Source organism: Microcaecilia unicolor, chromosome 13 (assembly GCF_901765095.1).
Source record: "Microcaecilia unicolor chromosome 13, aMicUni1.1, whole genome shotgun sequence".
NCBI classification, from domain to species: Eukaryota; Metazoa; Chordata; class Amphibia; order Gymnophiona; family Siphonopidae; genus Microcaecilia; species Microcaecilia unicolor.
In genome coordinates, this window is record NC_044043.1 from 77,634,303 (window position 1) to 77,661,493 (window position 27,191).

At 45.3% G+C, this 27,191-nt stretch overlaps 1 protein-coding gene across 1 annotated transcript in view; it reads left to right on the plus strand.

Moving 5' to 3' along the window:
- ARHGEF16 (Rho guanine nucleotide exchange factor 16) overlaps positions 1 to 27,191 on the plus strand; it is a 102,003-nt gene that overhangs the window by 30,766 nt on the left and 44,046 nt on the right. Inside the window, 4 exon segments of the mRNA XM_030222588.1 lie at positions 9,751 to 9,802; positions 11,188 to 11,354; positions 19,034 to 19,090; positions 21,266 to 21,426. Of these exon segments, the coding sequence (XP_030078448.1) occupies positions 9,751 to 9,802; positions 11,188 to 11,354; positions 19,034 to 19,090; positions 21,266 to 21,426 (437 nt within the window).

Here is a 27,191-nt window from a genome sequence, read left to right on the forward strand (position 1 = left end):
CAATGTAGTAAATTTAAAACGAATCGGAGAAAATGTTTCTTCACTCAATGTGTAATTAAACTCTGGAATTCGTTACCAGAGAATGTGGTAAAGGCGGTTAGCTTAGCAGAGTTTAAAAAAAGGTTTGGACGGCTTCCTAAAGGAAAAGTCCATAGACCGTTATTGAATGGACTTGGGGAAAATCCACTATTTCTGGGATAAGCAGTATAAAATGTTTTGTACTTTTTAGGGATCTTGCCAGGTATATTGTGACCTGGATTGGCCACTGTTGGAAACAGGATGCTGGGCTTAATGGACCTTTGGTCTTTCCTAGTATGGCAGTACTTACGTACTTATGTACTTAAATACCAGTTCCATATTGGCATTTGGACGTGCAGTTGCCATTAAAGAATACATAAGTCTGTGTTTACACGCCTAACTTTAGGTACAAGCATTTAACACTAGCTCAGTGGCTGGTGTAACAGTATTCTGTAACCTGAGCACATAATTCCTAGGAATGCCCTTGACCTGCTTATGCCCCTCCCAGGTTCAACCCCTCTTGCAGTTGTGCACTATGGAAATTGCACACCCAGATTATAGAATACCAGCTAAGGTCAGTTAAGTGCCTAACTGCCAATTAGAGCCAATTAGCACCGATCAATACCAATAATTGAAAAACTTATTGGTTGTTAAAGCCAGTTAGCATTGAATTAAATAATTAAGTTAGGCATGTAACTGATCTCATTGTATAAATTGCACTTGCAACTGTGGAGAATTAGGGGGCTATTGTCTCCTGCCACTGTCCTCCGTAAATATATACAGGATGTTCTCAGGGCCATTATAAAGGTGTTAAGCACCTTAGGCAAACCTTCAGCCATCTTTCTCCTCACAGCCCCCCCCCCCCTAATTAACTTTTAGGTCCCTTGCTCTCCCCTAACCATCATGATCACCTCATTCCCCCAACACTGCCCCTCTCAGAGTAATTGGGTAAATGGGCTATATAGAAGAGGTCACGTCACTTCCATGCATTCATTCTCTCACTTTTCACCGCCCATCTTGATTACTGCAACGTTGCCTATGCAGGTTTACCCAGGTCATTACTGAAAAAGCTCTACAGGACGCTGCAATTAGGTTATTCTGTCTTGCTCGCCGCTGGATCATACCACTAGTCTTATAAAACAGCATCGCTGGCTGCCCATCGAACAACGGATCATTTTTAAAGTAGCAACACTCACTTTCAAGGCTCTCAGACTTGGCCATCCAGATTACCTCGCCTCCCTCACCATTCCTTATTCACCCACTTGGACTCTTCGTTCACTTACTGATCATTATCTTGTTCTCCCTAGACCTAAGGTCGCCCACTATGAGACAACCAGACACTGTGCTTTTTTTTCTTCCTTTCACCCCATGTTTGGAATAGCCTCATACTCTCACTTTGTTCTGAATCCTTCTTTAAAAGTTTTAAGGCCTGGCTCTTTAGGCAGGCCTTTGGAGAGTTGGATTGATTGGACACATTAGCTAGAGACCACCCTACATGTATGCCCTCCTTTCTATCTCTGTCCTGTTTGAGTAATTGAGGAAATTCCTTTCCCTTTCATATTTTTTAGTTTGCACAAGGCAGAGCAAAGCGGTCTAGCAAGTTTAAATATTTACTTTTTTGTTTGGATTTCTCTCACACCTTTTCAGTAGTAGCTCAAGGTGACTTATGTTCAGGTACACTGGGTATTACCCTGTCCCTGGAGAGCTACTACTACTACTACTTGACATTTCTAAAGCGCTACTGGGGTTACGCAGCGCTGTACAATTTAACATAGAAGGACAGTCCCTGCTCAAAGGAGCTTACAATCTAAAGGACAAATGTACAGTCAGTCAAATAGGGGCAGTCTAGATTTCCTGAAAGGTATAAAGGAGAGCTCATAATCTAAGTTGGTACTTGAAGCAATGGAAGGTTAAGTGACTTGCCCAAGGTCACAAGGAGCAGCAGTGGGATTTCAACTAGCTACCGCTGGATGGTAAGCGCAGTGCTCTAACTACTAGGCCACTCCTCCACTCAATAACTGTAAATGCCCAGCCTCTCTTACTGGTAGAAGTATCTCCTGTTTCTTTGAGTTTGGGTGGTTGTCGTGACTTGTTCTTAATCCAGAAAAGGCAGTGGCTTGCTGGGTTTCTGGTAATTTAACACTTTGACACCAGTTCTTTTTGGTCAGCCAGTCACCCCAGTCCCATTTTTCAAACACCTAGGTGTATACCTTGATTCAAGTCTTTCCTTTCATCAGCAGATCTCATCAGTTCTCAAAGCAGGCTTTTACTTGTGTAATCTTAGGGCAGTTAGAAACTTTTTCGCCCCCCCCCCCCCACCCCCCCCCCCCCACCCCACACACTCTTTTTATTCTTTTTTTTTGCCTATATTAATTCAAGATATGATGATTCTAACGTGATATATGCAAGCCTTACTAAATCAAGCGTAAAATGACACCAGACATTACAAAGCACGGCTGCCAGAGTACTTTGCCGAGCCTCACGCAGGGACCAAGCCCAGCCCTCTGCTTAAATCTCTGCACTGGCTTCCAATTCCATTCCCGATCCAGTTTAAGATATTCACTTTCACATTCAGAGCCCTCCATGATGGTAAACCGGAATATCTTGTTTTCTACACTATCTCCTACACTCCAGTCCACTATTTATGCTCCCTAAATAACCATTGAATTGTCCTCCCACCCTCCTCTCAAGCTAGATAGGGAAAAAAACTAGAAATTCTGCATTCTTTTTCCTTGCTCCCTCCCTTTGGCTTTCTCTGCCTTGCCCACCCGCTTAGAGCAGAATCCTCCTAATTCCCTGTTTCATGGGACCCTTAAGACCCACCTTTTCACTTTAGCATTAACCTGACACTGGAATGCTACAAGAGATTAACTAAATGACACAGCAGTTCCCCCCCCCCCCCTTTTTCCTTATCTCCTTCCCATCCAACCCTTGTTTAGGTTTTTCCTTTTAGTTTCTTACCCCCCCCCCCCCCTCCTTTCCTAGCTCCTCCATCCCCATCTTCTGGGGTTCCTGAATGATTGATGTGTGTCTCTGTGTTTTTTTCATTTTTACAATTTTCTATCCCCATAATTTTGGAGTTCCTTTCACTTCTTCTTGTTAATTTTATTCTTTCTTTTGTTTCATTTTGTGAGCAGTATAGCAAATGTTTAATAAATGATAAACGATTTGTTTTGCTGCAGCTGCCCCCCCTCCCCCCCTAAAAAAAAGCTGCAACGGCCTAGCCCTTCCTAATGGTCGGGCTGGTCCTGGAGGTTCTTAAGATACTGGAGAATGCTCTCCCTCTGTTTAATACATTGTCGCATTGCCACCTGGGAATGAGGGAAGAGGATGATTTAGTGGGACCTGGTGTGGGATTTGTCTGTATTTTTGGAAATATCAGAGGTGCACATGCTCATAGCAGTAAAGGGAAGAAACAGGCATGAAAACCTCACCAACACTACCACAGAAGAACAAGCTAAGCAAAGCTTTGAGTCCTCCTCAGACCTTACTACTACTACTTAACATTTCTAGAGCGCTACTAGGGTTACGCAGCGCTGTACAAATTAACAAATAAGGACAGTCCCTGCTCAGAAGAGCTTACAATCTAGATAAGGCAGGCAGACAGACAGAACAATTAAGGGTAAGGGATAAAGAGGTGAGGATAAAAAGGACAGGGCAAGTGACCACTACTACTACTATTTAACAGTGGTTAGGAGTCAAAAGCAGTGGTAAAGAGGTGGGCTTTAAGTTTGGACTTGAAAACAGCCAAAGAGGGGGCTAGATTACAGGCTTGGGAAGGTCCTGTGAGGTAGAGCAAGATAAAAGGAACGGAGTCTGGAATTAGCAGTAGAGGAGAAGGGGACAGATAAGAGAGATTTATCAACAGAACGGAGTACCCGAGGGGGGCCGTAGGAAGAGACAAGAGTGGAGAGGTACTGGGGAGCGGCAGAGTGAATGCACTTATAGGTCAATAAGAGAAGTTTGAATTGAATGCAGAAATGGATAGGGAGCCAGTGAAGTGACTTAAGAAGAAGGCTAATGTGAGCATAGCAACTTTAAAGTGGAGGAGTGGCCTAGTGGTTAGGGTGGTGGACTTTGGTCCTGAGGAACTGAGTTCGATTCCCACTTCAGGCACAGGCAGCTCCTTGTGACTCTGGGCAAAGCCACTTAACCCTCCATTGCCCCATGTAAGCCGCATTGAGCCTGCCATGAGTGGGAAAGCACAGGGTACAAATGTAACAAAAATAAAATAGATACTATTGGAGATTCTACATGGAATGTTGCTGCTCTTTGAGATTCTACATGGAATGTTGCTACTATTGGAGATTCTACATGGAATGTTGCTATTCCACTAGCAACATTCCATGTAGAAGGCTGCGCAGGCTTCTGTTTCTGTGAATCTGACGTCCTGCACATACGTGCAGGACGTCAGTCTCACAGAAGCAGAAGCCTGCGCAGCCACATTGGTAATCTGCAAGGGCCGACTTCTAGTGGAATAGCAACATTCCATGTAGAATCTCAAATAGTAGCAACAGTGGAGGAGTGGCCTAGTGGTTAGGGTGGTGGACTTTGGTCCTGAGGAACTGAGTTCGATTCCCACTTCAGGCACAGGCAGCTCCTTGTGACTCTGAGCAAGTCACTTAACCCTCCATTGCCCCATGTAAGCTGCATTGAGCCTGCCATGAGTGGGAAAGCGCAGGGTACAAATGTAACAAAAATAAAATAGATACTATTGGAGATTCTACATGGAATGTTGCTACTATTGGAGATTCTACATGGAATGTTGCTAGCAACATTCCATGTAGAAGCCTGCGCGGCCACATTGGTGATCTGCAAGGGCCGACTTCTACATGGAATGTTGCTAGCGGAATACCAACATTCCATGTAGAATCTCAAATAGTAGCAACAGTGGAGGAGTGGCCTAGTGGTTAGGGTGGTGGACTTTGGTCCTGGGGAACTGAGGAACTGAGTTTGATTCCCACTTCAGGCACAGGCAGCTCCTTGTGACTCTGGGCAAGTCACTTAACCCTCCATTGCCCCATGTAAGCCGCATTGAGCCTGCCATGAGTGGAAAAGTGTGGGGTACAAATGTAAATAAAATAAAAATAAATAAATCATTAAAGCCTGATATTGTGTTCAGCCTTTTTTTTTTCTGTGCACCTCTCTGCACAGCTTTATTAGCACAGATTTAACTGTGCTGTGCACTGTTCACCAGATGCTTTGAACACACTTACCTCCTGTTCATATCTCCTTTTTGCATAGGATATACACAAATCATGTGCAAAAGATTAGCTAACCTGTGTGCAAAGCCTAGCGCACTTTAAGCGTACCATGCACTGTTTACCCGAGGCTTTGCACACTGTGTAAATTTATTTATTTATTTATTTGTTGCATTTGTACCCCACATTTTCCCATCTATTTGCAGACTCAATGTGGCTTGCATAGTACCGTCAAAGGCATTTGCCCAGTCGGTGGTTAACAAATACAAAGTTGTATAGTGATCGTATGAGGTATAAGTGGAGGGTCGGAATGGATGAAGATTGCGTGATGTCCTGTTCAATTGTAGTCATGCTGTGTTGGTAGGTGAAGAGGGTTACGTGGGGTCGTTGGGGTAGGCCTTTTTGGTTTTTAATGATTTCCTGAAGTTCAAGTGGTCGCGGATTTTTTTCCACAGCTTTTGGGAGCCCATTCCATAGCTGTGCGCTTATGTAGGAGAAGTCAGCTGCGTAAGTGCATCTCCTTTCTGAATAGAATACACACAAATCATGTACAAAAGATGAGCCAACATGTGTGCAGAGTTTAGTGCATTTTACTGCGTCAGCCCCTAGATTGTAAGCCATCCACTGACAGCAAAATATTTAGGGGATAAATCTGTGTACAGCGCTGAACGTTAGGTGCTACTTTGAATGTTCAGCATGGAAAAAGGGTTCTAACGGATGCAAGCTGCTGGAACAGGGCAGAAATGGCAGATCCACGCAAAAGCACGCTTATAAATGCCCATTTATAGAGCAGCATGTGAGTTTCCATGTGGTGGCATGGGTGGATCAGGGGCATTTCCTTCACATGCGCACAGTTATAGAATAGCGTGGATCCAGGTGCAAGTTGCGCGTCGGCATTTACACTTGGTTTCAGTTGGTGTAATGCCTGGCACCCAAAGTTGGGCGCGGATCCTGGCGCTACACGCTATTCTGTAAAGGGCGTTGAACTCAGAATGCCCATTACAGAATACCATTCAGTGCCATTTGGGGAGGGGGGGGGACACCAAATTTTGAGCACCATTTACCGAATCTGGCCTGTACTGTACATTAGTGTTCCTGAGAGGACACTGAATGCTTTGGGGGAGGGGTATGGAATGTTGTTTCTTTTAGGTGGGGGTTGGGTTCTGCTCAGCTGTTTTCTTTCATCTTATAAAATTGTTCCAAGATGAAAGGTCCAGTTCTGTATTATTTGTTTCAGAGATGATGATGTCAGCTGCCCTTAACCTGTTCTCCTATTTGTATGTGTTGTGGTTCTGTGTAAGTTGGATTGCTTATAGTCTGTCCTAGTTTTGGATGTATTCTAATCTCTGAATTTAATAAAAGACTTTTATAAATTAAAAAAAGTAGTGTACCTGTCACGGTTGTGCCCATGTTTCGTGCTCTCCTTCCTCTCACCACCTGGTGGCTGCGATGGACTGTCTGGTTACTGTCACCCGTTCCAGATTTCAGTTCAGTCTGGTCCGAATCTTCCGGGCTGCCGGACTTGCTTGTTTTGTTTGGACATTCACAGCACCCGTAGTTGCCGGGTGATTGCTGCAGCTGAGCCTCGGTTGCTGCTGGGCTTATTAGCCATTTGGATACTCTCTGCTTTGCCTTTGCATCGTCTTAGGCCCCGGTATGTGGGTGCTTGTTGCACTTCAGCCTGAGTTTGATTCCTTGTTCTAGTTCCTTGCCTGTTTCTGTTTAGTCTTTGTGTTGCCTTGCTTGTACTGTCCTAATCTTGATTCTTAGTTGTTTCTGTGTCTAATTCTGGGTTCTCTGTGTTTCTTGTTTAGTTGCTGCCTGGCAGCTTTCAGTTCGGTCTTTTGTTTGTCAGTGTTTGTGTTTCTTGTTTAGTGGCTGCGCTGACAGCTTTTAGTCCTACTCTGTTGTGTGTTGCCTGTTGGTATGCCCCTTCCCTGTCCTGCAAAGCTCTGCCGGCCGCCTGCACCCAGGGGCTCAACTCCTGGGGAAAAGCAGCTAAGCGCAGGTGAAGACTAGGGCTCCGGCTCTGCCTGTTCCAGCTGGTTTTGCCTCTGCTGCAACCCCAGTCCGGGGTTCCAGTCCTGTTCTGCCCTGTCCCTGGTTTGAGGGTGGTTTTGCCTGCCGCTCCTCGGCAGTGGCCCAAGAGCTTACAAACCCAGTTTCCAGTTTGGAAGATGTGACAGTACCTGAATGTAACATGCCTTTTCCTACTTCTGAATAGGCATGAGCTAAAATCCCAATAATTTTGAGGACACAATCTGCAAAGCGGTGAACAAAAGGGTGTTTTGTTGTTGTAGTTAGGGGCCCCGATATTCAGACTACAGGAGTTAGCCGTGCTGTCTCCCACAGTCTGCGCTGAACCCGGATATTCAATGCCGGGTGCCGGGCTGTATCCAGTGACTGGCATTGAATATTGGGGGGGGGGGGGGGGGAGGGTTGGCCGTTTTGAAGATAACAGGCTATGTCGACATAGCCGGTTATCTTTAAACCAGCCAAAGTTATACCAGGGTTTGACGCAGCCAAACCTGGTTTAAAAATCGGTGAGTAGCTAGTTATGTCTCGTGTTATAACTGGTTATTCAGCCGCTAACCGCCAGATGTTCAGCAGAGGATAGCCGGTTAAGCACTATTTAACCGGTCAGCCTCTGTTCTGACCAGTTAAATAGCACTAATAGGAGTGGCCTAGTGGTTAGAGCAGCGGTCTTGCAATCCAGAGGTGGCCGGTTCAAATCCCACTGCTGCTGCTCCTTGTGATCTTGGGCAAGTCACTTAACTCTCCATTGCCTCAGGTACAAACTTGGATTGTGAGCTCTCCTGGGACAGAGAAATATCCAGTGTACCTGAATGTAACTCACCTTGAGCTACTACTGAAAAAGGTGTGAGCAAAATCTAAATAAATATATGGAATGTTGCTACTATTGAAGATTCTACATGAAATGTTGCCACTTTTTGAGATTCTGGAATGTTGCTACTATTTGAGATTCTAGATGGAATGTTGCTTTAGTGGAGGAATGGCCTAATGGTTAGAGCACTGCTCTTGCAATCCAGAGGTGGCCAGTTTAAATCCCACTGCTGCTGCTTGTGATCGTGGGCAAGTCACTTCAAACTTAGATCGTGAGCCCTCCTGGGACAGAGAAATATCCGGAGTACCTGAATGTAACTCACCTTGAGGTACTACTGAAAAAGGTGTGAACAAAATCTAAATAAATAAATATCAGCAGAGGGTTTTTTTGTGTGTGCCAAAAATGATTTTTTTTGTACAGACTCTAGGCAGAGAAATATTACTAGAACAGTTATAGCCACGTGATTTCATTTGCTAGGTTTGTATGTTGGTCACTCTGCCAGTCACGCTTCAAAACGTTTCTTTGACTAGACTTATGAGCCACTTAGAAGATGATTTCAATACGTTTCCTTTGGGTGAACAACAGCGTACCAATGGAAAAGCCAATGCAGTAAATTATCCCCACCTCCACTGCAGGTAATAGTATGCAGGTTATTGATGGAGAGAGGGGTGTGGGGGGAGGTCAGAGGAGGGAAAGTCCATGTGGGGTTTTCATTCAGAAAAACATTCAATGGAGATGTTTGCATTTCCTTCAAAGTATACGCTCAGTTTTCAGTGCCATGATGCAGGCTAACGGGCTCTTGAAAAGTTGCTCCATTAGAGATTGATTTAGTTTCCGTGGTTCTCAATCTAGTCCTTGGATCACTTTCTTATCCTTCCCTGAGGGTGTGCACCCTTAAATACCAATTCAGGTGACCTGATAGTTTCTCATTCTACAGGGCGTATCGCCCCAGTTCCTGGTTTGACCCATTGCATCCAGGGATTTGTAGTCCCAGCTCCTCTAAGAATAGGAGCAGGCCTACAAGTCTAGAGATGGATTGCGGTACAACTGTGCAGAAGGAATGGATCCTCAGGAGCTTAGTCGAGATTGGGAGGTGGGGCTGGTGGTTGGGAGGCGGAGATAGTGCTGGGCAGACTTAAACGGTCTGTGCCAGAGCCGGTGGTGGGAGGCGGGACTGGTGGTTGGGAGGCAGGGATAGTGCTGGGCAGACTTATACGGTCTGTGCCAGAGCCGGTGGTTGGGAGGCGGGGCTGGTGGTTGGGAGGCGGGGATAGTGCTGGGCAGACTTATACGGTCTGTGCCAGAGCCGGTGGTGGGAGGCGGGGCTGGTGGTTGGGAGGCGGGGATAGTGCTGGGCAGACTTATATGGTCTGTGCCCTGAAGAACACAGGTACAAATCAAAGTATGGTATACACAAAAAGTAGCACACATGAGTTCTCTTGTGGGCAGACTGGATGGACCGTGCAGGTCTTTTTCTGCCGTCATCTACTATGTTACTATGGGGCTCATTTTCAAAGCACTTAGCCTCCCAAAGTTCCATAGAAACCTATGGAACTTAGCCTCCCAAAGTGCTTTGAAAATATGCCTCTATGTAACTGGGAGTGTCTTTGCCTATTCCTAGTACCACAGAGTCTCTTACTATTTTAAGTATAAACGTGCTTGTTTTCCCTTTTTTTTTCTTGTCAGAGAACATTTGGAAGGAAAAAACTACAAAGGCATGCTGGTTCTTTCAAGGACGGTGAGTTTCTTCCAAACAAATAAGATCATTTCAGTTGATTTTTCCCTTATTACAGTACAGAACCCTTCAGGTCTAGCATTATGTACACTCAGGTTCCTTTTACTAAAGGTACCAGAGTGTGCGTAATTCTTGACCTGAAAGGTTTCCCTTCCTTCAGAGCTAAGGGTATTGAGTTCCAGGAAATTGGTGATGGGCAATTCTATAAAGTGCACCAAAGCATGAATTTATAATGGGATCTAGCATAGGTCAACCAAGGGCTAGATTTACTAACTTGGTGTAAATTCCACTGAAGCAACCCCAGCAGTTCAGAGGGGCCCAGGGAAGAAGGGTACCCTCTTACAACTGGTTCTGTATCCTCTGAGTACTACTACTACTATTTAGCATTTCTATAGTGCTACAAGGCGTACGCAGCGCTGCACAAACATAGAAGAAAGACAGTCCCTGCTCAAAGAGCTTACAATCTAATAGACAAAAAATAAAGTAAGCAAATCAAATCAATTATTGTGTACAGGAAGGAGGAGGGTAGGTGGAGGCAGGTGGTTACAAGTGGTTACGAGTCAAAAGCAATGTTAAAGAGGTGGGCTTTCAGTCTAGATTTAAAGGTGGCCAAGGAAGGGGCAAGACGTAGGGGCTCAGGAAGTTTATTCCAGGTGTAGGGTGCAGCGAGACAGAAGGCGCGAAGTCTGGAGTTGGCAGTAGTGGAGAAGGGAACAGATAAGAGCTCCACTGGGGGCACTTTCTGATATTTTGCTACAGTGGTCACATTGGATTTTCAGTGGCACTATCCATTAAGTGCCACGTGAAATCCATGGATAGCCAGCTCATTGCAATTTGAGTGAGCAAGTGCATCTCCTACTTGGTTAAATCATTTTAAATATCTACCTCTAAATGTTCTTGGCATGCCATGTTATCTACCCTACACTATAATACACCCAAATATCCAGAGATCTTTGTTTTAATTTAGGCTCTGCCCAGATGTGCTGTAGAGTAATTGCAGAAACTATAAATGTTTGCCTTGCATTTCCATCTAAGAGGGACTTGGAGGTAGCTTGTGATGATTTAGGATGACTCAACCAGGCCCATGAAGCGAAAGTGTAAAATTCAACACACAGATGTCACCTTCCTTCATTCCCTTAAGTCTACTAAACCTAAGAGATTCACACCAAATAACTTCCAAGCCATGGAGCCCAACCAGGCGGGGGAAAATCTTATCATAGGAGCTCTCCGACGTCTTTCAGTGGCCGGGTCTTCCTGGGCTACAAGGGAGGGTTTTGGCTTTAGCTTCCCAACGCTTTTTGACAGGCCGAAGGAGGAGGAAGGCCCTGGGAAAGGGAGCGATTTTTCTGAGACATTATACAATTTTCTGGCTCGTATTCTGTCTCCAGACCCCAGGCTGTACCAGGAGTTCCACGAGAGAGGTCTCAGCTCCAACAATCAGGAGTCGGATGATGACTTACTGGACGACAACTCCCCAGGGCACCCCGGACCAGATCAGAGTATTGTGGTGAAGAATTATCGGCCTGTCCAGCTGATCTGGAGTCAGCTCCCAGAGGTAAGGACAACGGCTTCTTGCAGGTGGCGGTGGGCGTTAGTTTTTGGAAGTGGAAAAGCAACGTCTCCTCTCTGGCCTCCATGGAGGTCTTTCAGCTTTCTTCTACTCTCCTGTTACTTTTTCCAGTTCTCCTGTAACCCGGGTCGGTCCATTTTCTGCCACGTGTTAAGCTCTGTAACACCTGGTATACTCTGTCTAGAAACTGAAACATTCCCACTGGCTAGTTAGCAGTGAGATTTGATAGGCATCACCCAGGTGGCACTTTAAAATAGAACATAAACCTTTAAAAATGTGGGCTTTTTAGAAACCTTTAGAAGTTCATTTACTAAATGTAATTGTCAGTGGTCTTTTGCTACTTTGCTCAATAGTGAGCAGTACAGCTCACTGCTGTAGGGGCTATTCTTAACTTGATAGTTGGACTGCAAGTTGATCTGGGTGGCTGGAATACAAGTGCATCGATTCCCTAGAAGTTATTTTTACATTTGACTTTTTTTTTTTTGTTATATTTGTACCCTGCGCTTTCCCACTCATGGCAAGCTCAATGCGGCTTACATGGGGCAATGGAGGGTTAAGTGACTTGCCCAGAGTCACAAGGAGCTGCCTGTGCCTGAAGTGGGAATCGAACTCAGTTCCTCAGTTCCCCAGGACCAGAGTCCACCACCCTAACCACTAGGCCACTCCTCCACTGTTGCTACTATTTGAGATTCTACATGGAATGTTGCTATTCCACTAGCAACATTCCATGTAGAAGTCGGCCCTTGCAGATCACCAATGTGGCCGCGCAGGCTTCTGCTTCTGTGAGTCTGACGTCCTGCATGTACGTGCAGGACGTCAGACTCACAGAAACAGAAGCCTGCGCAGCCTTCTACATGGAATGTTGCTAGTGGAATAGCAACATTCCATGTAGAATCTCCAATAGTAGCAACATTCCATGTAGAATCTCCAATAGTATCTATTTTATTTTTGTTACATTTGTACCCTGCGCTTTCCCACTCATGGCAGGCTCAATGCGGATTACATGGGGGAATGAAGGGTTAAGTGACTTGCCCAGAGTCACAAGGAGCTGCCTGTGCCTGAAGTGGGAATCAAACTCAGTTCCCCAGGACCAAAGTCCACCACCCTAACCACTAGGCCACTCCTCCACTTCCATTTTAAAGAAACCTTGTCCTCTCACTCAAACTATCTTACAAGAACAATACAAGCAACTGCCCTCCCCAAAGGGTATTACATCGGAGGGTATTATATAGGTACCGTTGCTGAATGTTTGGTTTAATGCCACTTCTAATAGGTAAAGAAGTCATTTTTCTTGTTTCGGGGTCCTTTTCTAAAGCATGCTAATGATTAACACATGCTAAATGCCATGCAGCCCATAGAAATACAGTGGGCTGCATTAAATCCATTAGTGCACCTTAGTAAAAGGAGCCCTATGTGGTTTACAAAGAGCAGCTATGTTCTGGGTTAATCTAAATTCTTTGTCTGGACTGCTGTTAAAATCAGGTTTACAAAATGTATACCCTGCGTTATCTCAATATTCTAAGCAGTTTACAAAATGCGCATACATAATCCTATATAATAAAACGCACCTCCAACATTCTGAAGCTGACTGCATGGCTGAGGCATTCCTGCTCTCTGTATCCATCTCCTGAATTGACATCACGTACTTCCGGGTTCGTCACAAGCAGAAGTGACCAACCGCACGAGGTTTCTCGGCTTCAGAATGTTGGAGGTGCATTCTATTAAATAGGATTGGTCAGTTCGTTTCCTATATAATAAAAGGCACCTCCAACATTCTGAAGCTGACTGCATGGCTGAGGCATTCCTGCTCTCTGTATCCATCTCCTGAATTGACATCACGTACTTCCGGGTTCGTCACAAGCAGAAGTGACCAACCGCACGAGGTTTCTCGGCTTCAGAATGTTGGAGGTGCATTCTATTAAATAAGATTGGTCAGTTCGTTTCCTATATAATAAAAGGCACCTCCAACATTCTGAAGCTGACTGCATGGCTGAGGCATTCCTGCTCTCTGTATCCATCTCCTGAATTGACATCACGTACTTCCGGGTTCGTCACAAGCAGAAGTGACCAACCGCACGAGGTTTCTCGGCTTCAGAATGTTGGAGGTGGATATTTTGTGAGACAGACAGAAATAAAATAAGTGAAACCACCCCCCCCCCCCCTCCCCACACACACACAAATTGAGCAGTTGCATCCAAATCTAATGAATCATACGAGCTTTTGGAGTTAAGCCTACCAGAGATATTGGGTCTTTGAGTTGGTGTGTCCTTTACAAGGTAAAGTCTGCCTTTTGCTGATGACACCAAGATTTCCAACAGAGTGGACACCCCGGAGGGTGTGGAAAACATGAAAAAAGATCTGAAGAAGCTAGAAGAATGGTCTAACGTTTGGCAATTAAAATTCAATGCGAAGAAATGCAAAGTGATGCACTTAGGGAGTAGAAATCCAAGGGAGACGTATGTGTTAGGCTGGGAGAGTCTGAAAGGCACGGACGGGGAGAGGGATCTTGGGGTGATAGTATCTGAGGACCTGAAGGCGACGAAACAGTGCGACAAGGCGGTGGCAGTAGCTAGAAGATTGCTAGGCTGTATGGAGAGAGGAGTGACCAGCAGAAGAAAGGAGGTTTTAATGCCCCTGTATAAGACGTTGGTGAGGCCCCACCTGGAGTATTGTGTTCAGTTTTGGAGGCCGTATCTTGCGAAGGATGTTAAAAAAAATGGAAGCGGTGCAAAGAAAAGCTACGAGGATGGTATAGGATTTACGTTCCAAGACGTATGAAGAGAGGCTTGCTGACCTGAACATGTACACCCTGTAGGAAAGGAGGAACAGGGGTGATATGATACAGACGTTCAAATATTTGAAAGGTATTAATCCGCAAACGAATCTTTTCCGGAGATGGGAAGGCGGTAGAACGAGAGGACATGAAATGAGATTGAAGGGGGGCAGACTCAGGAAAGATGTCAGGAAGTATTTTTTCACGGAGAGGGTGGTGGACGCTTGGAATGCCCTCCCGCGGGAGGTGGTGGAGATGAAAACGGTAACGGAGTTCAAACATGCGTGGGATATGCATAGAGGAATCCTGTGCAGAAGGAATGGATCCTCAGAAGCTTAGCTGAAATTGGGTGGCGGAGCAGTTGGGGGAAGAGGGGGTGGTGGTTGGGAGGCGAGGATAGGGGAGGGCAGACTTATACGGTCTGTACCAGAGCCGGTGATGGGAGGCGGGACTGGTGGTTGGGAGGCGGGAAATACTGCTGGGCAGACTTATACGGTCTGTGCCCTGAAAAAGACAGGTACAAATTCAAGGTAAGGTATACACATATGAGTTTGTCATGGGCAGACTGGATGGACCATGCAGGTCTTTTTCTGCCGTCATCTACTATGTTACTATGTTACCCTCTTCCCAACAGCAGTTCTGGAAAGCTCCCAAAATGGACCCGCCATCTCCGTTCCACATCTAGAAGTGTAGGCTACAACGGTAGATGAGGTTCCTAAAGCCCAGTTTCCTTCCTGTTACAATATCATGGACTCCAGTTGATCTGTGCCATTTCATGTGCTTCTTTGCCTGTAGTAGGTGGTGTTTTATAATGTAGATAGACTGTAAGTAACAGCAATATTTTTGAACCTTGGAAACTCTTTACATCATCAGTTCTTTTTGGCATGTTCCTTGATAAGCACCATGAAACGTAAGTCAGAAGGTTGTCATTGAACTGGAGTGGTTTCCGTAGCATTGTGTTCTCCATCCCCTCGGTACGTTTTTGCTTTCTTTCTGAGCTCCGTGGTTTTACCTCATCTGCCCTGTGGGACGTACGTAGCACGTGTAGGCCATCTTGCTGAAGTGCAGGGGGTGATCAGCCACAGTATACGTGCTGACGGACAGCAGGCGGCCACTGGAGGTGACAAGGCAAAAGGAACGAATCCTGGAATGCAAAATATGTTGGTTACCAGGGCAGCAGGAAGAATGCTGGCGTGATTTGCCTTACTTAGTGATGTTATGGGTCTCCCACTGCGACAGCTTAAGTTTGCGGAGGAGTTGAACACATCTCTTAAATGGAAATCGATGAACAGCTGGAAACCAGCTGCTGCTGAGAGCTTTTGTCACTTCCTTAGCTGAATATTGTTCTGGGCTTGCGGAGGGCAATTCTAGAACAGTGTACCTATATTCTGTGAAAGAAAGTCAGAGCGTAACCAGTTACATGGGTGCCTATACTTTAGCCATAGAGCCGGTGTGTTTGCACCTTAATTAATTAATTAATTTGTAGCATTTGTATCCCACATTTTCCCACCTATTTGCAGGCTCAATGTGGCTTACATTTGCCGTAATGGCTGTTGCCATTTCCGGGTAGCAGAATTACGAATGGTATTGTGGTAACATACATGGAACATAACATATATGATACAGGTCATGGTATATATATGTACCATGTGCATACATACTTGGTACAGAATAATACATTATGGTGTTGTATAAGGTTCCTGAGTAATAAATTGGATTATAACCTACATTAGGTCATCGGCTATAGAGAGATCCTATTTGGCATAGGGTTTAAGGTGGTGATTTCAGTTTTGTATAGATCATAGGTTATCAATAGAAATCAAACAAAATAAAACATGGAAAAGAAAATAAGATGATACCTTTTTTATTGGACATAACTTAATACATTTCTTGATAATCAAGAAATGTATTAAGTTATGTCCAATAAAAAAGGTATCATCTTATTTTCTTTTCCATGTTTTATTTTGTTTGATTTCTATTGATAACCTTAAGAGTGGACTAACACGGCTACCACACTCCTCTACGTATAGATCATATAAAGTGTTGATATTTAGTATTTAAGATGGATGTTTATGGTATGCTTTCTTGAAAAGGTCTGTTTTCATTAGCCTTCGGAAGATGGTTAAAATTGCTAAAATATGGATGTAAATTATAGCATTCTATAAGTTAGATGTATAAAGGATAAAGGGAGTGAAACAGGTAGATGTGAATCAATTGTTTACTCTTCTCAAAAAGTAGAAAGACTAGGGCAGTGATTCCCAAATTAAGGACTGATGAGAATTGAAAGAACAAGGCTAATACCAAGTACATAAAGCATCACCATACTGGCACAGACTGAAGGTCCATCAAGCCCAGTATCCCATTTCTAACAGTGTCCAGTCCAGGTCACAATTACCTGGCAAGATCCCAAAGAGTTAAACAGATTTTATGCTGTTTGTCCCAGGAATATCCCAAGTCCACCTCAGTAATGGTTTATGGACTTTTCTTTTTAAGAACTTGTGCTTAAAATCTTCTTCAGAAAGTGTATGTGAGGAGACAAATTTCTTTCCCAGAAGCAGTGGCGTTCCTAGGGGGGGGGCGGTGGGGGCGGTCCGCCCCGGGTGTACGCCGCCGGGGGGGGGGGGGAGGGGTGCCGTGCGCGCCTGCCCTCCGTTGTTCCATGCTTCTTCTCTGCCCCGGAACAGGTTACTTCCTGTTCCGGGGCACAGAAGAAGCATGGAACAACGGAGGACAGGCGCGTGCGGCACCCCCCCCCCCCCCCCCCGGCGGCGTGCACCTGGCGGGGGGTTCTTTCGTGAGGGTGTCCTTTTGCCGGGGGGGGGGGGGGGCCGTGCTGCATCGGGGGGGGCGCTGCACCCGGGGGGCGGGGCGAATCGGCGATCCGCCCCGGGTGCCAGCCCCCCTAGGAACGCCACTGCCCAGAAGAATAGTGGATGCCTGGGATTGTCTTCCACGGAGTGAAATAGTGAAAGAAGTGGGACAGTTATGGAGAGTGGTGAGGGTGAGGTGGGAAATATGACCAGTCGGCCTACTAATTGGGCTAAGAGAACCTACTACTACTATTTAGCGTTTTTATAGCGCTACAAGGCTTGCGCTGCACAAACATAGAAGAAAGACAGTCCCTGCTCAAAGAGCTTACAATCTAATAGACAAAAAAATAAAGTAAGCAAATCAATTAATGTGTACGGGAAGGAGGAGAGGAGGTTAGGTGGAGGCGAGTGGTTACGAGTCAAAAGCAATGTTAAAGAGGTGGGCTTTCAGTCTAGATTTAAAGGTGGCCAAGGATGGGGCAAGACGTAGGGGCTCAGGAAGTTTATTCCAGGCGTAGGGAGCAGCGAGACAGAAGGCGCGAAGTCTGCCAGTGTTTCCTGCGGTACTGACTTTTGTTTAGTCCTGCCACTAGAATGTGCTGCCAGACCAAACAACATCCTCAGTGCTCTGTGTTTATTTGTAAAATATTTAATTGTTTGGATGAAAGGTGCCCTAATAAATCAAAACTGACTGTGTTAGGACGGGGTCATTAATGGTGCTAGACTGAGACTATGTTAATTTGATAAGCTGAATTTGAAGGACCTTTGGGCTTAATAGAAACAATCAGCTAGCAGTGAACAGAGCCATAAATTCATATGAATGTCTAGCAGGACTTCTTTATTTTAATTGGCCCGGCTCACCTTCTTGTGCATTTATACCTCTCCTAGCCTAGTTAGAACCTTAACTGTAACCCAGCCAGTTCACAGAGCAGACCTGTACTTTTAGTCCATTTAATTCCCATTGCAGTGAACGTTAAAAGATGGCGACTGCAGACCTCAACCTCCTTCTGCATGGACCCAGGGGTATAAGCTAACTCAGCATTTTTCAACCAGGGTTCCGTGTCAATTGGTGTGCTGCGGCTGGTCCGCAGGTGTGCCACGGGAGGTGAGGGTCATTTATTAGTAGGGCCAGCTTAATTTGTGCTGGAATGGAGCGTACCCTTAAAAAAAATTTTTTTGTCTCTAGCAGTTGGTGGCAGCAAGTCGCGATTCATATGGCCTGCTCGTGCCAACCTCAGAGCCTTCTCTCTGACATGAATGTTTGCTGCCGCGTAAGTGGGAAGCGTCGGAGAAAAGGCTCCAGGGTTGGCGCAAGCAGGCTGTCTGAATGGCAGCTCGCTACCACTGACTGCTAGTGACAAAAAAAATTTTTTAAGTACATGGGGGGAGGGGGGATTCAAGAGAGACAAGGAGAGATCTCTGGAGAGGGGACAGGAGGGCATTATGCTGGAGTATTTGTGGAGGTCGGGGAAGAGACGGTAAATGCTGGATTATTTGTGTGTGTGGGGGGGGGGGGGGCGAGAAGGTAAAATGCTATACAGTGTGTGTGGGTGTACCGTAACAATTTTAGCGCCGTGTAAGTGTGCCGTGAGACGAAAAAGGTTGGAAAATCTCTGAGCTAGTTACTTACCTTGATGATGCAGCCATGTAGCTGAAAATTAAGAATTACGAGGTGCTGTTCTTCCAGGTGATGTGCATGGGCACTTTGAGCCTACACCCATGCACAAACCCTTAATCCCACACACAGGTGTCACAGTGCTGGGGATCTCCTCTCTTTTCACCTCACCAGAGTGTGTGGTCATGCTTATTTCTCAGTCTGAACAGAAGGACTTGGGTCCAGGAATCAAACTCAGAGTCCACAATCACAATGCTAAATCACAAAGAAAATTAATGAAACATTTTAACACTTAAAAAAAAAACCCCATTCTATCTATATAGGAGAGGCACAGATGAGAGGAAGGGAGTGGAGTGTAAGTCCCTGTATCACATTTCAAAAAAAAATAAAGCAAAACAATAGTGAACAGAATGACCTGGGCAAGGTACAATAGATAAAGACCTCTGTGTTCTTTTTCCTTGTACAGGTACAGGAAACTGGTATTCTTGACAAGTTAGCACCTGAAGAACGCAAGAGACAAGAGGTAAGGGACTGTCGGTGCGCTGTGTGTTCTTTACCGAACGGCTGAGTTATTCCTGCAAAGGTTAACTAAAGATGATTATTACTGAATTAATGATGTTCACACAGCCGGGGCCTATGAAGGTGCCAACAGAGCTCTTTAAAGCAAGGGCAGATTGCAGCAGGTTACGTTACAACAAAGCAAACATGACTAGTAGGCCAGATTAGAAGCATTTACCTCTGGATTCTATATAACGTGCGGCAGGTTGCGCGGGTTAAATTTGGCGCACACCTAATTTACGCACATGCCTTGATTGAGTGACGGGCCAGTTAGTCTTGATAATTGGCCGATAGCGACCAATTATTACCACCAATTGGCAATACTTGGTATTTATGCGCAGTTCTTTTTAGGCGTATTCTAAAAAGAGGAACGCGTAAATTCCAACGTGCGTAACTGAAAGAGGGGCACAGCCATGGGAAGAGTGTGGGTGTGTTGGGGTGTTACCCCAAATTCTATAACAACGCGCATAAATATAAGTAACATGCCTGCATTTAGGTGCGGATGTTTACACCAGGTTTTCAGTGGCATAATTGGCCGCGCCTGAATGTAGACGCGTTCCCCCGGTCTATGCGCTATTCTATAAACCATGCCTTACAGTAGACACAGTTTATAGAATAGTCTACGCATGCTATTCTGACATGCCTACATTTTAGATGTCATTTATTGAATCTGGCCCATGCATAATTCATTGTGATTATGAATTTGGCAGGTGTATTGGAAATACTGTTGTACCAGGGGCGTAGCCAGACACCCAATTTTGGGTGGGCCTGAGCCCAAAGTGGGTGGGTACAAGAACCCTGCCGCCCCAGGTGATCAGGTGTCTCTCAACTCTCTCCCCTCCCCAAATCTTGTAAACGCTTCAGTTCTTTGCCGGCAGTGAGCACCGACTCTTGTGCCAGCCCAGAGCCCTCCCCTCTGACGTGGTCCCACCTATGCAGAAACAGTAAGTTGCGTCACAGGGAAGGTTCTGGGCCAGCGCAAGCAGCGAGTACAAATTGCTGCTCACTGCTGATGAGGAACTGAAACATTTACAAGATATGGGGGTTGGATGTGGAGTTGAGAGACGCCAGATCGCTTGCGAAGGAGGGGAGGGAAAGACGTCTGGAGTCTTCAGCTGTGGGCCTTGTGGAGTCCCACCAGCCACATTGGAGATGTGCCACTTTTGGATGGGTCTGGACTCAAAGTGGGTGGGCCTGTGCCCGCCTGGGCCCTCCTGTGGCTATGCCACTGCGATGTACATTTTTAAAAACTTTTCATAACTCAATAGTCACTATGAGCAGGGATTCAGTAAATGGCAGCGAAAGTTAGGTGCTGGAAAGATCCACATAAAACTCATATTCTATAAGGAGCAGAGTGTAGAATAGGCACTTAGCGCCAATTTCTGCGCTGAACTTCGAGCGCCAGCATTTATGCCTGCTGAAAACTGGCCCTAGGCACCATTTATAGAATCCTCCCTATGTGTGCATTGTTATTGCACCAAGCTTAGCCAGATCAAGGTGGGTTACAAATAAAAATACAATTATTAAATAGCCAGATAGGAAAGACTTAACCACTTTCATGCAAGATGAACCAAACTCACTTCCCAATTGCAGTATGTTCAGCAAATCCTTATTTGTGAATCATTAACATTATTAAAAGCCTGGCAGTAATAAAAACTTTTAAGCATGGGCTTGAATTTCCCTAACATCGAATATTTTTCGGGATTTTATTCTATAAACCCAGTGCAAGGCAAGAGAAAACTGTCTCTTGTCCAATCATGTTTTATTTTAGCCCTAGACGGAATCACCATTCTGAAATCCTGTAAGCGTCCTACCTGGAATATAAGGAATTGTTCACGAACTTAAGTATGATGGTTGCAACTCATAATAAGCTTTGTGTGCCTACATTAATACCTTAAAAGACATTCTAAATTTAATAGGCAGCCGACGATATTGAATGAACAATGGAGTAACGTGATCATACTTATATTTACTCCCCAATAATCTTATTGCTGCATAAGTTTGTCCCACAGTTAATGGAAGGTTAAGTAACGTCACAAGGAGCTTCAGTGGGATTTTGAACCCTTGTTTCCCCAATGCTCTAATCACTAGGCTACCCCTCCACTCTCATGTCCCTTAATTGCCACCCCTCTGTTATTAGGCCATCTTTGAAATAATCACTTCAGAATACTCCTACCAACACAGCCTGGGGATTCTGATCCGTCTCTTCAAAAAATCCGAGGAGCTAAAGCAGACCATGACTGCCACGGAGCATCATCATCTCTTTTCCAACATCGATGACATCTTGGAGGCCAGCAAGAGGTAATTGGTTTGCACCCAAAGCAGTGCTGTTGTCTGTGGTCGGCGTTTTGGAAAATGTGTGTGTTTACGTTTCTTAGGCTTGACAGTCTGCAAACATAGCCGTCAGTAAAAATTCCATAGTTATCTTGGAACTCTGTATTGGACTTTTAAGTTGATACTGAAAAGCATTTATGTGTCCAGCGCTTTTGCTCGCTGAAGTTCTGTAGAGCAGGCCAGTCAAATCTAGAAGTGAAAGGGCATTATGCTCAAACAGTGGCTTTATACAGCATTGACTAACTGGGATCTGGGGTCTATTTGGCCCTAATACACTTGATTCCTCAATCTTACTTACATAATCGAATTGGTGTTCCATACTGTTCTATAGAGGTGATTTTAGAAGGGTTATATCAAGTAGGTTTAATGAACAGAAGACAGCAGGAACGTGCGTGGCCTATTAGAGTGGCTATTCTGAAGCCAGTAGACAGAGTTTATTGCTCTTTCAATTACATTGTTTTGGATGCACTGGGGAGAATGAAAACCTCCTTGGGTGGCCCGGCTTCAGCTTTGTGATGTCACACTGTCTCCTGTTCATCAAATCTCCTTGGGTTAGATGCCATTTGACATGTACAAAAATCTGGTTCTTTTCGTAAGTGTTCATAGATGTACAATTATAGAAAAAAACGCTACTTATATGCTGGTGGCATGCAGACATTTGAAGGAGGTGTGTTTTACTATGTTTTAGAACCACTGTACACATGTGGAGTGGCATTTTTAAAAGGATATATAAAGTGGAATTGAGATAATCCAGGTCGGGATTGTCAAGTTCTACTAGTATTTTAGAACAGGATCTGCTGACATAGAGCCTGTTCTAAGATACCTAGAGAAATGGACATTCATGCATAGGTTGTGTGTGGCAGAATCATCCAGTTTAGATTCATAAGGGCCTGATATTCAGCTGGTGATGATCAGCATTTTGCTGACCACTGCTAGCTCTAAACCCAGAAATTCAGTGACCGGCCATGTTTGGGCACCAGCATTGAATTTCTGGGTTTATGGAGCCGGCTAACACAACCAGTTAAGTGAGATATTCAGCATTAATTGGCTATGGGTTACCACATAAAGATAGGACTGACTTTTATGTGGTCTTTTTTATGTGATTAACCTAGCCGATTAAGACTTATACGGTCTGTGCCAGAGCCGGTGGTGGGAGGCGGGGATAGTGCTGGGCAGACTTATATGGTCTGTGCCAGAGCCGGTGGCAGGAGGCGGGGCTGGTGGTTGGGAGGCGGGGATAGTGCTGGGCAGACTTATACGGTCTGTGCCAGGGCCGGTGGTTGGGAGGCGGGGCTGGTGGTTGGGAGGCGGGGATAGTGCTGGGCCGACTTGTGCGATCTGTGCCCTGAAGAGGACAGGTAGAAATCAAGGTATACACAAAAAGTAGCACATATGAGTTTATCTTGTTGGGCAGACTGGATGGACTGTGCAGGTCTTTTTCTGCCATCATCTACTATGTTATTATATGTTACTATGTGGTTTCATCAAGTGATCCCTGCTCTTCGTACTTTTTGAAAGAGTGAAAAATCAATTCATTTCTGCCGTTTCTACACCACTCAGGATTTTATAGACCTCAATCATATCCCCCCTCAGTCATCTTTTTTCCAAGCTGAAGAGCCCTACCCTATTTAACCTTTCCTCATATGGGAGGAGTTCCTGAATAGTATAGAATGAATAGAAGTGAATCGAATTTTTACTCTTTCAAAAAGTACAAAGACTAGGGGACACTTAATGAAGTTATATGGAAATACTTTTAAAACAAATAGAAGGAAATACTTTTGTCACTCACAGAATAATTAAGCTCTGGAACTCGTTGCCGGAGGATGTGGTAATGGCGGTTAGTGTATCTGGATTTAAAAAAATGTTTGGACAAGTTCCTGGAGGAAAAGTTCATAGTCTGTTGTTGAGATGACATGGGGGAAGCCATTGCTTGCCCTGGGCTTGGTAGCATGGAATGGTGCTACTAATTGGGTTTCTGCCAGGTTCTTGTGACCTGGATTGGCCACTGTTGAAAGCAGGATACTGGGCTAGATGGACCATTGATCTGACCCAGTATGGCTGTTTTTACGTTCTTAAGTAGACTTCCCATGGTCTCAGGTGCCACATAAAATTCAATGGCGGGCTACAGGTTGCCCACCCTGAGATAAAGAGTGGTGCTAATTGTCCGTGCAGAGTGGGTAGTGCCACCATCTATATTTAAACTACTTTCTGGATAAGGCCTAACCAGAGCCTGCCCACATGACTCTTTTTGACGATTGTTATACATTGCCCATGTTTCCCATTATCTTTATTGCTACCCCTTATCCATTCCTATCTATCTTCCTATGCCTACCTCCCAACGCTCATTCCTCCTGCACCCAATTCCTCCTATATTTTGTTTTGTTTGTTTTTTGTTACATTTGTACCCTGCGCTTTCCCACTCATGGCAGGCTCAATGCGGCTTACATGGGGCAATGGAGGGTTAAGTGACTTGCCCAGAGTCACAAGGAGCTGCCTGTGCCTGAAGTGGGAATCGAACTCAGTTCCTCAGTTCCCCAGGACCAAAGTCCACCACCCTAACCACTAGGCCACTCCTCCACTGTTGCTACTATTTGAGATTCTACATGGAATGTTGCTATTCCACCAGCAACATTCCATGTAGAAGTCGGCCCTTGCAGATCACCAATGTGGCCGCGCAGGCTTCTGCTTCTGTGAGTCTGTCAGACTCACAGAAACAGAAGCCTGCGCAGCCTTCTACACGGAATGTTGCTAGTGGAATAGCAACATTCCATGTAGAATCTCCAATAGTAGCAACATTCCATGTAGAATCTCCAATAGTATCTATTTTATTTTTGTTACATTTGTACCCTGCGCTTTCCCACTCATGACAGGCTCAATGCGGCTTACATGGGGCAATGGAGGGTTAAGTGACTTGCCCAGAGTCACAAGGAGCTGCCTGTGCCTGAAGTGGGAATCAAACTCAGTTCCTCGCATATTCTATTTACTTATCCGTGAACCCCATTAATATTGCATTTACTCAAATTGTATATTCTTCTTACGACTTTGTAATTCTTTATACTGTTACTATGTAAGCTGCATTGAGCCTGCCATCTGTGGGAAAGCGCGAGGTACAAATGTAATAAATAAATAAATAAAGTTAGGATTGCAACTTTATCCGGATATCCAGATAGCAGTCTGAATATTGCCACTTTCCAGATAACTGCCAGCTCTTCCCACGTACTGAGGCCAGTGCCAGCTAACTGCTGTGGTTATCAGGATATTTCCCTTTGACTGTTTTTTTTTCTTTTTTTTAAATTTCACTTTGCATTTGATAAAATGTTCTGTGTTCATCAAGCCTTTTATAAAAATCCTATCACAGGTTGGCACGCCTGGACCTAAGGAGGTAATTCTTTAACTGGACACCTCCTTTAGCTGTCGTGATGCCATTCGGTAAAAGCTGAAGCACCCATGCTGTCCAGGGTCTGTGAACACTGCCATAGCTGTATCCTTGGCTGGTCGGAGAAGCAGAAGCCGTCGAACCAGCATCTTTTGCAGGCACTGCATAGCACAACCCATTGAACTGCCAGACAACTTGTCTAATCTTGTATGTGAAACACAGAACCAAGAAATGGGGCTGGAGAAGCCCAGAGAAGATCGTTGCTCTTTCCTAGGTCCCCCGTGCATTTAAAAGCTGGAGGAGGGCAATGCATCACTCAGACAGAGAGAAGGAGTTAAGGAAAGTTCACCTCTCTCATCCTGCGTGTGGAGTAAAAACAAGCCTGTACTTGGCAGAGAGCCTGACCTAGTGGAGCTCGGATGACTCACCTCATATGCCAGAGACGAAGCTCAGCTGTGGATCAGGCAGCTTGCAGAGGAAGAGCCTTGTGTATTTTCACAGCCCAGAAGGTGGCAGAGATAGAGGTGCTGGGGGTGTTTTGAAAGAAGGGCTTCTTTTACCATTCACCAGGGCAGTTGAGACAGATGAAAGGAGCAGATTGTCAAAGAGAGTGCTTGTGCTGTGAGGCATCATGCTTAGGCACTTCACCCTGAAATAGCCCTTCCTAATACTACACCCTGACACTTCTGCCCAGCGTAGCAGGAAGCTGTGTGATACCATGACAGGGTCCGGTTGGCTCATCACAGGGTTATAAGACAATGCAGTATACCAGAGAGAAAATAGCTAACTATTTCAAAGCCATTCATACACTTTAGCGATACATAAGAATAAGGGGCCCCTTTATCAAGCCGCGTAAGCGTCTGTGTGCGCCCAGCGCACGCCAAAATGGAGTTACCGCCTGGCTACCACGTGGTTCTCGCGGTAATTTCATTTTTGGCGCGTGTCCAATACACGCATCTGAAAACTAATTTTTTATTTTCAGACGCATGTATCGGACGCATGCCAGGTTGCATTTGACGGTCGTAGGTCATCACCGCCCGGTTACCGCGTGACAATTATATTCATTAGTAAATTGGCAAAAAAGCCACTAATTGGCAATAGCAACAAATTATCACTGATATTTGGAGTTAATCGGCACTAATTTGCAGCTTTGCACTTCAGTAAAAGGACCCCTTAACTAGTTAAGTAAGGAGGAGTTGGATACAGTTTTCCAGCTACCATGAACCCGGGTATTAGTCATCTTTCTATCTTTAACCAGATGTCTAGTATCTGAATATTGACCTCCACGTTAACGTTTTTGCCTGTTTGAAGTCATTCCCTGGCCTCTGTGATCATTCATGCTGTTTTTTTTCCTAATTGTATTATTCAGATATCTCTGCCAAACAATCTGGCCATTAGAAGGTTTACAACGGTTATTTTTTAAATATTTATTCTCCCCCCCCCCCCCCCCCCCCCCCCCCCCTTTGAGGCAAAGCAGAGGTCCGTGGGAAACGTCTGTTAGCAAATGAGAATTTGGAATCCAAAACTGAATTAGTGCATTCCCAAAAGCTTTCAATGCCCTGGGGGGAGAAAGATGAACTAGCCATCAGCACATGCTAAGTTAAAGTCACGCTATTAATCAAGGAGGAAGTGGAAATAGCATGAGCTATAGCTGACGGAGTCTAAGATGCGTGGTTGAAAAATAAAATAATTCACGGAATGAATGATGAAAACTTTCCAAGCAGCAGAAAAGTTACTGTAGTGAACGTCTAAAGGTCTTAGAAAAGCATGTATTGAAGACATAGTAAGTTTCCTTTGGTTGTACAACTTCAGTCCTAAAGAGCTAGGATTTGTGAGCCTTGATCGGTGCTGTGTGACTGAGCTTTTTCTCTCCCCGTAGCCTCCATCACACCTTCACTCCCATTTTGCTGTTTGTGCAGACTTAATTGTGTAGGAGGCAGTGGCGTAGCCTCGTGGGGCCTGAGGGGGCCTGCCTCCTGTAGATTTCCTCCTGGACCCCCCTCCCGACGACCCTCTCGACCTCCCCCCGCGAACCCTCCCCCGCCGTCACCTACCTTCGGTTTTGCTGGTGGGGGACCCCAATCCCCGCCAGCCGACGTCCTCTTTGTCCTGCAGTCAAAAAAGTCTTCGTTCTGTTGCATGCTGACGTCCTGCATGTGTACGTGCAGGACGTCAGACTCGGAGAACAGAACGTCTGTTCTCTGAGTCTGACGTCCTGCACCTACAACGTGCAGGACGTCAGCATGCAACAGAATGAAGACTTTTGACTGCAGGACGAAGAGGACGTTGGCTGGCGGGGATTGGGGTCCCCCACCAGCAAAACCGAAGGTAGGCGACGGGGGGGGGGTGGTGGTCA